We start from the raw sequence: 13767 nt of genomic DNA, 5'->3' as shown, positions 1-13767 counted from the left end.
TGTACATCAAAGCACAAAAAGTAGTTTTCCTGAAATTATTTTACTTCATTTCATTTTGCATCGTTGAAAAGTACTATTTTGGCACTTTACACCCTCAAAAATAATTGATGGCATTTTGAACTATTAGAACATGTTTAATTGTTCAAATTACATTCTAATTTATTTTCCATAATGAATTTCCATTGTTAACCTATTTTCTGACTACCAACAGTTATTTTCAGTCGAAAATACATTAGCACTTTTTATCCTGAAGAAAAAATCAATTGAATAGACAAAAATGACGAAGTTGACGATTAAAAAATAAGTTAACGATGGAAAATTATGGTAAAAAAAATATACTAATGTGCCCTTTGAACGATTAAACATGTTTTGAGGGTGCAAAGTGCAATAAATTATTTTTAATGGTGCAAAATGCCAAAATGTTACGTCTTAAGGGTGCAAAGTGGAATTAGAACATATGTAAATAAAATAGAATTTAATATTGGCAATTTATGGAGAATCTACGACTAAGACATTTACTAGGGGAGCTATGTGTAAATTTTTCATCTAAGTAGGGAGGTCTGGATAATAATATTTCATCTAAGAGAGGAGGTCCCTGAAATTTCACTATCTAAGCAATAATAGTGAATAAATAGTTTTGATACTTAACCAATTTGATGCTTATTTTTGCAGTTGCTTCATTTTCCCATCCAAGCTGTTTGTTGTAATTTCCAAATCATACGTGTCAATGAATGGCTATGATATCAACTGAATTCTCTTAGCCTATCAAAAAAATAAAAAAAAAATAAAAAGAAAAAAAGAACTGTATTCTCCTAAATCACAACAATATCTTATTTTTCTTTTCTTTTTCTTTTTTATGTTTTGCTTTCATAAAAAAATATTATTCTTAGAAATGATTATTACACTACATGCATCCAAAGAAATTTGAACTCCTATAACAGGGAAGTCCCGGGTCTATTCTATGCTGCAGCGGGTGAAATACACCGAGTAGAGCTTTACTATTAATATACACACAAACACACACACACACACACCCTGACATTGGTGTGTGTAGATCAATAGTTAAAAATCACCCGATGTAGTCTTCACCGGGTGTAGCACAGAAATAACCGAAATCCCGATACCCACTTATTGTAATCCTTCGTGTTCAATCATAATTTCTCGAAAAAAGAAAATAAAAACAAAAAGAAATTTACTGCTTAAACATTTATCATTAATTAATAACATTTGCAAATATCCCAACCCTAACCAAAAAACAAACTATTCAGAAGTGATGATCCAAGTTGTACTTTATCGAAAGGGTTTCCTAAGTTAAAAAAAAAAAAGAAAAGAGTTAATTTTGAAAACAAAAAGTTTGAGATGCAGAAGAGACATAGTTGCTGCGGAGAGCAGAAAAGGGCATGTAACTGACAAGTGGGGGCAATGGGGCTTATTAATTAGGTTTTGTTCTTTTGTTCTCTTGCATCACCAATATTATGTCTCAATCACAAAGATTTTTTTATGGGATGTGATTTCCTTTTTTTGGTTTCACATTTTCTCAAACTTTATTGCAATTGATGAACAATAACTCCATTTTTGGACACCCAAAAGTCACTCCTTCAATTAATGTGGTGCATGTGAAAATTAGTATTAGTAATGGGACAACAAAAAAAAAAATCATTCTTTTTTCAAATATTTTGTTTTGCAGATCTTTCAATTCTTTTTATAAGGTACACATAAATTCACTTGCTAGCAAAAATAGAGGCAATCTTTCCAGCAGCATAGTCTTTCACTCAATTCATTTTTTCCCTACATATATTCCTTCAATTATTCTATATACTTGTGTGTTCATCTTTCTGTATTATTCTATCCATCACTTCAAAATTGCACTTGGAGAGTTAAAAAGATGTCATTATTATTTGACTTACAAAAGGGAGATGGATCCAAGTTATAACCAATCTCTCATGAAAGTAAAAACATACCACATAATATTTCACATCCGTACAACACAAAAACAACTATTAGTAATCTAAGGCCTCGTTTGGTTGCTAAGATAAAATTAGTCAAGATAAGATTAAATGATCTAATAAAATCCAATTGTTTTATTAGACATTGAAAGATCCAATAACAGACATGCTTATAAGGCAAGATAATTCATGATAACATTATATTTGCGGGTCGAACCGGCAAATTATTGGGGATACCAAACATAAAACAAAGTCCAAATATTTAGTTAATAATGGTTGATCTCCCCAACCAAACGAGGCCTAAGCATATGAAATGGAACAAATTAAACAAACTACCATTTCAACTATTTCATATAGTCACAATAATGGGTCATTTTCCTGTTCAAAATAAATGAAATGGGTCATTTCTACGATCGAATTAGAATAAATAAGCAAGTTCTTGTTCCAGTCGATCCCAGACAATTTGCGAATCTTCCATGTATAATCCCACAACAACAACAATCCACATAGTTGATTTATTATGGGAAATTTGGGTACCACAATTATATTGCCATAAGGATAGACAGACACCTTTTATTTATTTCGCTATAAGTCCCTCACAGAGGCATCACACATGTTAGAATCCGAAACTAGTTTTTCCGAATTTTAAGGTTTTTAATTTTTTTTCAAACTAGTAATTGATTTACTTAGGCATGATTTTGCGAAAAATCTTTGGATCGTCTCTAAAGCAAGCAGAACAGTTTGTGCAATTATTGTACGGGACAGGTTGGAGGAATCAACATAGCAGTCCATCTTGACATTGATTTATTTTCATTATTGGACGCACTAATGGATTCCAAAGATGTACAGATTTCGATCCATATGTCTTGACCGAGTAAGAGATGAAACTTAGTAAATTCCGTTTCTGATTGTTTAATTAAAATAGTAAAAAAAAATTAACCGTCCCTATAAATCCAGATATAACAAGTAGATGAAGCTAAATTTCCTAGTCCTAGAAATTAATAATCTATCCGAAAATTCACAACACCTTGACTAGCTAAATTGAATTAAACAAGCATATCTTTGCCAGGCAAGTCACTAGAACATACTGTAAGTCCATATATGAATAAGTTGGACCTACTTTTAAATTAACGAGTAACAAATTATGCTTTAGCAACCTTCTCCTACATTTGAATCGATAGTTTAAAAAAACGTGTAAGAAGCTTACGTTAAAAAAACAAAAACAAAAAAATCTTCTAAAACATCTTATAACATAAACAAACACATCATAGTTCTGTGTGTGCTTTTTTTTTTTTTTTTTACAGAAACACTGTAATAATCTAACATCGATACTTCATTTTAAACTCCGTATTCCAGGTAAAAAGAAGTTTAAAACACAAACAATCGCCACTGAACACCCACTAAGAAACTATAATAACTACACAGATACACTACCAAGAAGAGATTTTTGGTCATGAAAAAAAGTTACACATGCATACCTCATCCGTGGACACTCTAAATCGATCTTTTGCTTCGTCAGCATCCATTGTAACTCATATAGTCGACTCCAAGATGAGAAGCACACACGAGAGATTAAATATCTAAGTCACGTCAAACTGTTACGATTATTCTTACATGTAAGTCATCTCTCCATCTGCAAATTAGCAATGTCAAGCTTATAGCATAGACGACCGAATAATTTATTACCCAAATTGGAGAAATCGAGGAAGGGAAAACGCAGCAGCAGTGTATATATTCGATAAAAGAAGTACCTGTGAATATTCTTACTTCCGTCCAACATACGCTGCTAATTTAGACAAGTCCGGAACCCAAAACGATAACTCGGAAGAACCCGTCACAAACATTAAGCTTCCAGGAGCCCATTCAATTACTGGAGGTTCAGCTTCAGTACTCATCCAGCTGGCAACCTAAAACACGAAATGAATGTCAAAAAAACAGAAGATACTACTAAAACTCACACTCAGAGAAACTGACGTAAGGCTTGTGAAGTTAAAATGTCACAACAATTGCCGACGTAATTTTTCCATAATCGTCAAGAAGACGTGAGCACTAAAGCAACTGAAGTAACGAGCAGATTACCGTACCTCTTTGCCACTGCGAACACTCCAAGCATAAACACTACCATCTCCAGAACCTGTCACATAGCATAAAAATGTCAAGGATCGTAAGTGAAACAAAACGTAGACAATGAACTCCAGAACAAGAACAAACCCTATCCTGTCAAAATTGCACGAAGCGGTTCGATTTAGTAAAATAAATTGTGATCTGAGATTTTGTGATCCGTTCTCTTTCTGAATTATAAAATTGTGCAATAGTGTAGCTATGGTTTGACCGAACTCCCCGTAGAAATTAACATATATAATCACTCTCCCGTTACGGGTATATTCTTCATTCTTATGGTTATTAACTTATTTTCCTAAACAGAGAAAGCGAAACACTTTAAGGAAACAACGTAGATTTCATATAAGTCGCTGCATTAAACATTTTCTCTCTTACTACACCATATATCAAAAATCCAGAGTTGCAACTCATTTGGATATCATATAAGTGACTGCCAATATGTAACGTAACCAAAAACTTCACAAAAGACACTGGAGCGTAAAATATACAGCAAGAAAAAAGTAATTTTAAAAATCGAATACAGATCAAGTCAAACAAGACTAATATCAAATGTCTTATTTAAAATTTTATGGCACACGTACCTGATATGACAAACATTCCATCGGGGCTGAAAGACGCCTCCAAAGTAGAATTGCTTGAACCTGGCTTCACGTTATACGTTGACAACTAGAGCAAAAGAAACCGCGATTAAAAGGCCGCTCTCATCAAATTAAATCTGTAAAACCGATGAATAAAATGTTTTGAAAATGGACGACTCACAAGGGTGCCACGGAAGGAATCAAGCACGTGAATATGTCCATTTGACGTTGTCAAAAGCATAAGTTTCCCGTCGTTGCTGAACTTCACAACATTAGATTCCGAAATATCTCCCCCGAGAGAAAATATGTCAAAAGGGCCCTTTAAACAGTTCATAAATCAGTGTTTGAGAAAACCAACAATTGATCGACTTATTTCTCTAATGTATTAGAGGGTGTTTGGCTAAGCTTATTTTAAACAGCTGATAAGTTCTTACGTCTAATAAGATGTTTTAAGAGCTGATAAGTTGTTATATCTTATTTTTAGGATTAATTTTTAGATTGTTTGGATAATGAGCTTATTTTCCATTTTTACTCATTATAAGATCTTAAATAAAAAGGTGGGTTCGAGGTACTTTTTTTAAAAGATCTTATTTGCTCTCCAACAGCTTATTTTAAAAAAAAATTAAGATCTTTTTTGAAAAATTTACCAAACACTTTGGAAGAGCTTATAAGCTCTAAAACATCTTATAAGCTCCTTTTAAAAGCTTATAAGCTTAGCCAATCACCCTCTTAATTATATACTGACCTTTTCGTATTTGCGAGCATCAAACATTCTTACGTATCCTCCAAAAGCAATGGCAAAAGCAACTCCCTGATCATCATAAGCAGCAGCTGGTCTCCCCTGAACACGCAGAAGCCCCTATTTCCAAAGAATCATCGTTTAACGAAAATAAAAGAGAAATAATTTGACCAACTGAGAATTTAAAAGTGCGTGCTTCACCTGACATTTCTCGGCTCTTTGATCCCAAAGCAAAACCGTTCGATCAAGAGATCCAGAAATAAAACAATCTTTTCTAGAGCACAGGCTAAGGGAGACAACTCTGTGAATCCAATATAAGAATGCTTCATTTTACCGTATCAATAATACGAAAAAAGGAATGCTTAAAGAAAGATTGAGAACCGTGCCTGTCATGATGACCCTTGAAGTATCTCAAGTATTTGTTATCGTGCAACGAGAGAAGCCGCAGTGATTCTGTTGTCATTACAAAAAAAGGTACTTAGTGGTTGAATATGTTACTCGGAAATTAAGGCGGATACTATATTGAAATGCATACCATCCCAGCCATTCTTCGACGAGTAGATAACAGTTGTAGGATGAGAAGTAAAGCAAACTAGATCAACACCGTATTTTTTACTGTTGATCGTCTTCAAACATCTGAATGCGGTAAGTAAACTCAATTAGCATATCCACGGGCAATTGAAATCAATCGTAAGATGATGCAGAACATTTGTAATTAATATGATCCCTGAAGCTTACTCACAACGGAAGAAATCCAGATTAGAGACTAAAAAAAGATAAAACTTTCTTCTATAATGTCTTCTTATGAATCAATGGCATTTTAGGGCTGGAAAGCTGCATACAACTACTATTAAACGATGAAGTCTATAAATCCTCAAAGAAATGTAAGAAGCAATTGGCATGTAAGAATGACATGTGACGAGTATATCTTGTTTTTGATGGTCACAGTTTTAACTTTGGGAGTTTACATGCTTAAATTGACTATGGTTTTACATCTCGATCAATGTGTATGTTAAACGCAAAAAGGAGAACTTCATCTACATCTACTACTACGAAGAAGATTACGAGTGCAATAACAAAAATGGATTTATAGTTGGCGATTCTTGCCACATGTTGCACATCTCTTGATGGAAAGGATGTGATCGAAGAGAAAGGAAAATGAATTAACAAATTTCAGTGCAATTGAAATCGTAAATAATGATTTGTTGTCACAGCTTTGAGCATCACTTTTCCGTTAATACCGAATCGTGATAGACAATACAAGGCCTTACTGCATAGTTAAATTCTAGTCCATTAGCAGACCCTCAGGCAAACACTCGTTTATTTTGTTACAAATCACAAGTGCAAGTTAACTAGTTCCATTTAAAAACCTACATTGCATATTGAGAAATAATACGAGCAGATTCATCTCAATATGTAGTGTCTTTCAAACATTCAAGCAGATCTTAATCAGGCACCAGAATGCATAAAGTTGAAGCCAACGCTAATATATCAGCACTGTAACAATAATTCTAGACATATGAATTGCCAAAACGTTGTAGCTCTAAATCTCGACGAAGATAAATTAGGTACCCTATTAAACCTTAAACGTACGAAGATTGAAATAATTCACTTCTTCAAGACCATTGTCACAAAGTAAAATACGTTTCAATTCTTCAATTTTTGCTTTCAATAAAGATTTCATCATGGTGAAATCTAATAAAACTAGAGGCGGCATAAATCCTTGTTTAGACGAGAAATGGTAGATCAAATAAAGTTTTGTTACTTTATCATATTTCCATCCCACTAGGATATGTTCATCATACCTATTTCATAAGACGGGTCATCCTAAGAAAAATACGAATTTATGATGGGCGAGGTTGGATATTTATGAACCTAATCCTATGAAGTAAACAATTACTTACTAGAATTATTTATTATTGATACATACGATAAGAAAAATCCTTCTTGCATAATGTAGATTCACCATAAAATAAAAATAAAAAGGAGGAAAAGAAATGCTTACGTTGCAGTGGAGACATCATAAAGGCGAATGGATTCATCATCACTAGCAGTTACCAAATAACTAGATGTCTTGTGGAAATCCATCGAACTAATTCTACCATTCTGCACAAATATATAAATATCAGTACATACTAGCTCCACAAATTTTAACCAAATAGTTTCTTAATTTTACTCATCCACGAAATAAATGTATCTTGAAAGCAGCAACTCGAAATTAGCTACAAAATTAAGCAGAGAGAGAGAGAGAGAGTCTAGAGAGAGAGAGAGAGAGCACAAACGTAATCACGGAAGGCCATCCCAACTTCCATGCTCTGAAGGATTTCTTCTGTGAGTTCTAACGAAACTTTGTCTTCTCTCTCCAATTGACCCCCTTTTTCCCGCAACAAAAACACACAAAAAAAAACTAAATTTTAGCCAAAACTAGGAGGGCAATTAAGCTATAATAAAATGACCCTATACACATCAAAACGAAAAGGAAAGCAATTTAATTTAGATTACCCGCCATTGAAGTTGTTTGTTGGTTGGTTCTTCAGAACAAAGAATAATCAGTGAGAGTCTCTGCTCCCTCGCGAAGAGGAAAAAAAATAAAAAATAAAAAATAAAATAAAAATAAAAATGGTTTATTCGAAATGGATATCAGGTAATATTGGGTTGGCGCAAGTGGGTAGTGGTCAGTTCGGCCCGGTCGCCTAAAGACTTTCTCTCGGCCCAATTCCTCCATATCCATGCTACTAACCAATCATTTTTATTAGGGTAAATTCCACTTTACCCCCTCGTACTCTGTCTGAGAGTCACTTTACCCCCTCGTACTCTCAATTTTATTTTAGGGTAAATTCCACTTTACCCCCTTGTACTCTGCCCAAGAACCACTTTACCCCCTCGTACTCTTAATTTCGTCGATTTACCCCCTTGTACTTGTACAATTTCCCAATACAACCCTCTTCATCAACTTTTTTCGATTTTGACTCTGACGCCATTTGGTCAAGAGTCAAAATATTGACGTAAATATTGAATTTTTTCGATTTTGACTCTCGAGATTAGAAAAGAGAAAGTTTCACACATTCATATATTTTTTTCTTTGCACTGGGTGGAATCGATCAATTTTTGGGTCTTGATTTTTACTAAGTTAGGGGTTCAATTTGGGGATACCTTGGAAGGGGAACTGGTGGGAGAAGAAGAAATGACAATATTGACGGAGAAGAAACGACGCGTTATAGGCAGTGGCAATTTTGTAATTTACAGAGTTGACCAAATGGCGTTAGAGTCAAAATTGACAAAAATTGAAGAAAAGGGCTGTATTGGGAAATTGTACAAGTACAAGGGGGTAAATAGATAAAATTGAGAGTACGAGGGGGTAAAGTGACTCTCAGGCAGAGTACGAGGGGGTAAAGTGGAATTTACCCTTTATTTTATCGATTTACCCCCTTATACTTGTACAATTTTCCAATACAGCCCTTTCCTTTAATTTTTGTCAATTTTGACTCTAACGCCATTTTTGGTCAACTTTGTAAATTACAAAATTGCCACTGCCTATAACGCGTCGTTTCTCCTCCGTCAATATTGTCATTTCTTCTTCTCCCACCACTTCCCCTTCTAAGATATCCCCAAATTGAACCCCTAACTTAGTAAAAATCAAGACCCAAAAATTGATCCATTCTGCCCAGTGCAAAGAAAAAAAATATATGAATGTGTGAAACTTTCTCTTTTCTAATCTCGAGAGTCAAAATTGAAAAAAATCAATATTTTGACTCTTGACCAAATGGCGTCAGAGTCAAAATCGAAAAAAAGTTGACGAAGAGGGTTGTATTGGGAAATTGTATAAGTACAAGGGGGTAAATCAACGAAATTAAGAGTACGAGGGGGTAAAGTGGTTTTTGGGCAGAGTACAAGGGGGTAAAGTTGAATTTACCCTTTTTATTATTATAGGTTTAGGGGCTATATCTCTTCCACCAATAAGCCCGTCCATTTAATATTTATTATAAATAAAGTAAAAATTCATGTATATGACAAAATTACCTCCAACCCTTTACACCCAATTCTTAATTGTAACCCCAATTTAATCAATTTTGTCCACAAAAATCCAATTTTGACTTTTTAAAAAAAAAATATTTTCTTGCCGTCGGTCTCCGGCGTTGACTTTTCGATTTTATTTTTTATTTTGGGTAAATTACAAACACCCCCCTGAGGTATGGTCAATTTACAAAAAACCCCTCTTGTTTGGATAGTTAAATCTACCCCCTCAACTATAATTTTTTCTTACACCTCCACCCTTATGGTGTCAAATTCAACATAATCATCTAGATTCTGTGAAATGTGCTCTAGTTTGTACTCGTTTTGTGTAAAAATATAGTTTATGATGCACCACATTCTGATATATACAAGCCAAAAACACATATCATGATCATCTTGCTTCAAAATGTAGAGTTCGAATAAGATAAAACGGGTATGTACAAAAGTGATAATATTCTATATAATCTCGAAGATTCCAGTAAATTTGATGAGTTGAGGGGGTGGTTGTAATTATCCAAACAAGAGGGGGGTTCTCGTAATTTGACCATACCTCACAGGAGTAGGAGTGGTTGTAATTTACCCTTTTATTTTTTATTTTTTTCTGGTCTGTTTTTACCGTCACCGGATTCCGGCGGTTTAATGTTTTTTTTTACGCCCGCCGCTAAACGTTGACCGTAATTGTGCTGTCATTAACGATAATTATACTGTCACTGAAAGTAAATTAATGTAATTATATTATCACTAACAGTACATTAAAGTAATTGTACTGTCGTTAATCTCGTGATATACCGCGATATATATCGCGATACGGTATGGTTCCAATCAAAACGATACAACTCGGGTTATGTATCGCCGATTGATAAATACCGTTAAATATCGCGAGATATCGTATCATATTGCTGTATCACGATACGATACGATATTGACGATATTAGTCAACCTTTAAAAAAATGAAAAAAAACGAAGAAAAAAAAGAAGAAATGCAGTCAACTACTCTGAAAAACCATTTAGAACAGATTTCTTCAATATCCCAACCCTAATTCACATTTTTCTCTTCAATTTCTTCACCAACCCTCACAATATTACAACCCTAATTCAATTTTTATAGATTCTTGCTATTCAAGACCAGTTCGAGGCGTTTTTTTTGTTGGATTTTGCGATTGATGATGATGAATGCAATCGTTTAAAATTGGTAGATGATGACGATTTAAGTGACATTGATCTTCAAAATTACGAGATATCGAATATTTTAGAAATTAGGTATTCGGATTTGAACTTAGGGACAATTTGGTTAAGTTTATTTTACACAGTTGATAAACTCTTACATCTGATAAGTTGTTTTAAGAGCTAATAAGTTGTTACGTCTTACTTTTAAAATTATTTTTTTCAAGTGTTTGGATAGTAATCTTACAAGCTATTTTACTCATTATATGACCTTAAATAAATAGGTGGGTAAAAATACTTTTTAAAAAAATCTTATTTGCTCTCCAGTAGCCTATAATATTTTGACTTTTTAAGATCTTTTAAAAAAATTACCTAACACACTAGAATAACTCTTAAACATCTTATAAGCTCATTTTAACGTCTTATAAGCCTAGCCAAACATCCTCTTAGATGATACTATTTGATGAACATATATGATTTTTGTTATATTTTATAATATGATATTGAAACTTGAATTTATACCTATTTTGAAATAAGTAGTTATATTAAATTTTACATATTTATAATGTTTTTATAATTTAGATATATATCTCTTACTAATTTAATAGTTGGTTAAATATCTTACGATACGGTACGATAACGATATGATATGAGACATAGAGAAAAATGATACGAGATATTTTTACGATCCGATAACCATGTTTATTATAAATAAAGTAAAAATTCATGTATATGACAAAATTACCTCCAAACCTTTACACCCAACTCTTAATTGTAACCCCAATTTAATCAATTTTGTCCACAACAATCCAATTTTGACCTTTTAAAAAAGAAAGTATTTTCTTGTCGTCGGTCTCCGGCATTGACTTTTCGATTTTATTTTTTATTTTGGGTAAATTACAAACACTCCCCTGAGGTATGGTCAATTTACAAAAACCCCTCTTGTTTGGATAGTTAAATCTACCCCCTCAACTATATTTTTTTCTTACACCTCCACCCATTATGGTGTCAAATTCAACATAATCATCTAGATTCTGTGAAATGTGCTCTAGTTTGTACTCGTTTTATGTAAAAATACAGTTTCTGATGCACCACATTCTGATATATACAAGCCAAAAACACATATTATGATCATCTTGCTTCAAAATGTAGAGTTCGAATAAGATAAAACGGGTACAAAAGTGATAATATTCTATATAATCTCGAAGATTCCAGTAAATTTGATGAGTTGAGGGGGTGGTTGTAATTATCCAAACAAGAGGGGGGTTTTCGTAATTTGACCATACCTCACAGGAGTGGTTGTAATTTACCCTTTTATTTTTTATTTTTTTCTGGTCTGTTTTTATTGTCGCCGGATTCCGGCGGTTTAGTTTTTTTTTTTGGTCTGTTTTTACCGTCTGGGATGGCGGTTCACGTTTTTTCGAGAAGCCAGATCGCGATCCGACTTTATTGGATCGCGATCTGGCACGATTTTCGAGGGCAGATATTTTAAAAAGCAAAGCTTCTTGAGGAAGCTTTGCAATTTACTATAAATAGAAGCAAGCCCTCACTCTTCGTTCTTCTTCGACATTTTTACGGTTTTCGACAGTTCTTCGCGGGAATCATCAACGGAGGTTCCGACTTGGGTTTTTCTTACGCAATTTCTTTACGTTTTGTTCTTCATTTCCTTTGTACATTCTTTTGATACTATGTTTGTTATGAACTAAGAACATTTTCTTCTAGGGCAATGAAGCCTTGTATATATTGATTTCGATCGTCATTTCTGTTATCTATTTGTCGTGTTTTGATTTCGTTTATGTTTTCCTGTATTAAATGCTTCTGATTGTGTTGATCAGCTCTCAAATTGATATTAAATAGGAATGAACTCGAGAGAGGATTTCTTGTTTGAAGTTAGGAAAACATAGCTCGGGGTGTGGAAATGGAGACGTGATGCACTTCGGGTAGCCCTTAAGGACTTGGCCTAAATGCTCTCTTAATAGCAGGTTCTGAACGGAGACGTCGGACCTGTGGGTAGACTCTAACTACACTGGAGACGGGGGTTAGAGTACTTTAGCGTCTGGGTTAACGAATAGGAATGTGGCGTTAGATAACGGATTTGTAGATCGTTGTTGATTATATATAGGTGGATTTGGCCCTAGAAGTCCCCTTTAAATCGAAGTTCCCCCGCGTTGAGTTGTCGTACTTTATTTACGTACATTCCATATTTGCATGTTTACGATCTTGCATGCTTTTAAATTAGGGTTTATCACCAATCCACTTATTTACGATCGGCTAGATAATATAACGATAATATAATTACACTACTCAGCATTTGAATCTACAAGGTCCTTGTGGATCGATATCCGGAACCACTGTTCTGCAAAATGCGATACCGTATACTTGCGGTAATTTATACGTGAGGAAAATGCGTATCAAGGACGACGCTGGAGAGGGTTTGGCGACTGCATCGGGCAACCGACAACGTGAAGCAAAGCTAGGGTCTAGGGCACATAAAAAAAAAAAAAAAAAAAAAAGGAGAGCGTTTCCACAATCGTTGAGCTAAAATGTGCCCGTATTTCTTTTCAAGTTGTGAAAGTAGTGGCATAATTAGCTAAAGTTTCTCACTCGTTCAATGTACACAACTTCCGTCATTTTTCTAAACTAAAAATCCATAAGAACACATGATGAGACGCGTCTCTGAATAGGTTGGGGTATGGGAGTGTACCATATATAAGTTTATAATCAATGTTCACTACTAGAAGTTCACTGTGAAAATCCAATATCTTCAGATTTCAATGGGTTTATAATTTATAATTTTCAGGCTTAAACGAGTGTATAATTTTCACGATTAAAATAAAGAAGAATATCAAGTGAGATTTTTAATTTATAATTTCAAATTATATTCTTAAGGAATGATTATTGTTTTTATAGATTCCGGTTGATCTTTTCTTCTTTCTTTAACAGTTACATTAAAATCCTAGAGCAATGTTTGGATATGTTTTCATTTCACTTTTACTCTTTCTCGAAAATGAATTCATGTTTGTTTAGTTTTTCAAAATAATTTTCCAAAAACAATTTCTAAAGTTTATTTCTCATTTAGACATGATTTGAATGCTACAATAGAAATAATTGACTACTACAATAAAAATGTTCACACTAAAAAATAAACAAACATCACTTTATATTTCAAATTCTTCTACTAAAATATAAATTTTCAGACAACTGT

The 13767-nt window shown here is 33.7% G+C and overlaps 1 protein-coding gene across 1 annotated transcript; it reads right to left on the bottom strand.

Moving 5' to 3' along the window:
• Nucleotides 1-3179: 3179 nt before the first annotated feature.
• LOC105965343 (Transducin/WD40 repeat-like superfamily protein) lies at nt 3180-8004 on the bottom strand. Its single transcript, XM_012989890.2, has 12 exons — nt 7887-8004; nt 7667-7758; nt 7390-7490; nt 5920-6020; nt 5771-5837; nt 5586-5685; nt 5391-5504; nt 4827-4964; nt 4649-4733; nt 4031-4080; nt 3698-3853; nt 3180-3579 (listed from the first exon to the last, which is right to left on the bottom strand). The coding sequence occupies exons 1-11, from the start codon at nt 7891-7893 to the stop codon at nt 3710-3712; spliced, it is 999 nt and encodes a 332-aa protein (XP_012845344.2). The 5' UTR covers nt 7894-8004; the 3' UTR covers nt 3180-3579; nt 3698-3709.
• Nucleotides 8005-13767: the final 5763 nt, after the last annotated feature.

Source organism: Erythranthe guttata, chromosome 8 (genome assembly GCF_056151865.1).
Source record: "Erythranthe guttata isolate IM_541 chromosome 8, IM_541, whole genome shotgun sequence".
Lineage (NCBI taxonomy): Eukaryota > Viridiplantae > Streptophyta > Magnoliopsida > Lamiales > Phrymaceae > Erythranthe > Erythranthe guttata.
The sequence above is the reverse complement of the archived record's forward strand: the minus strand, read 5'-3'. Positions and strand labels throughout refer to the sequence as shown.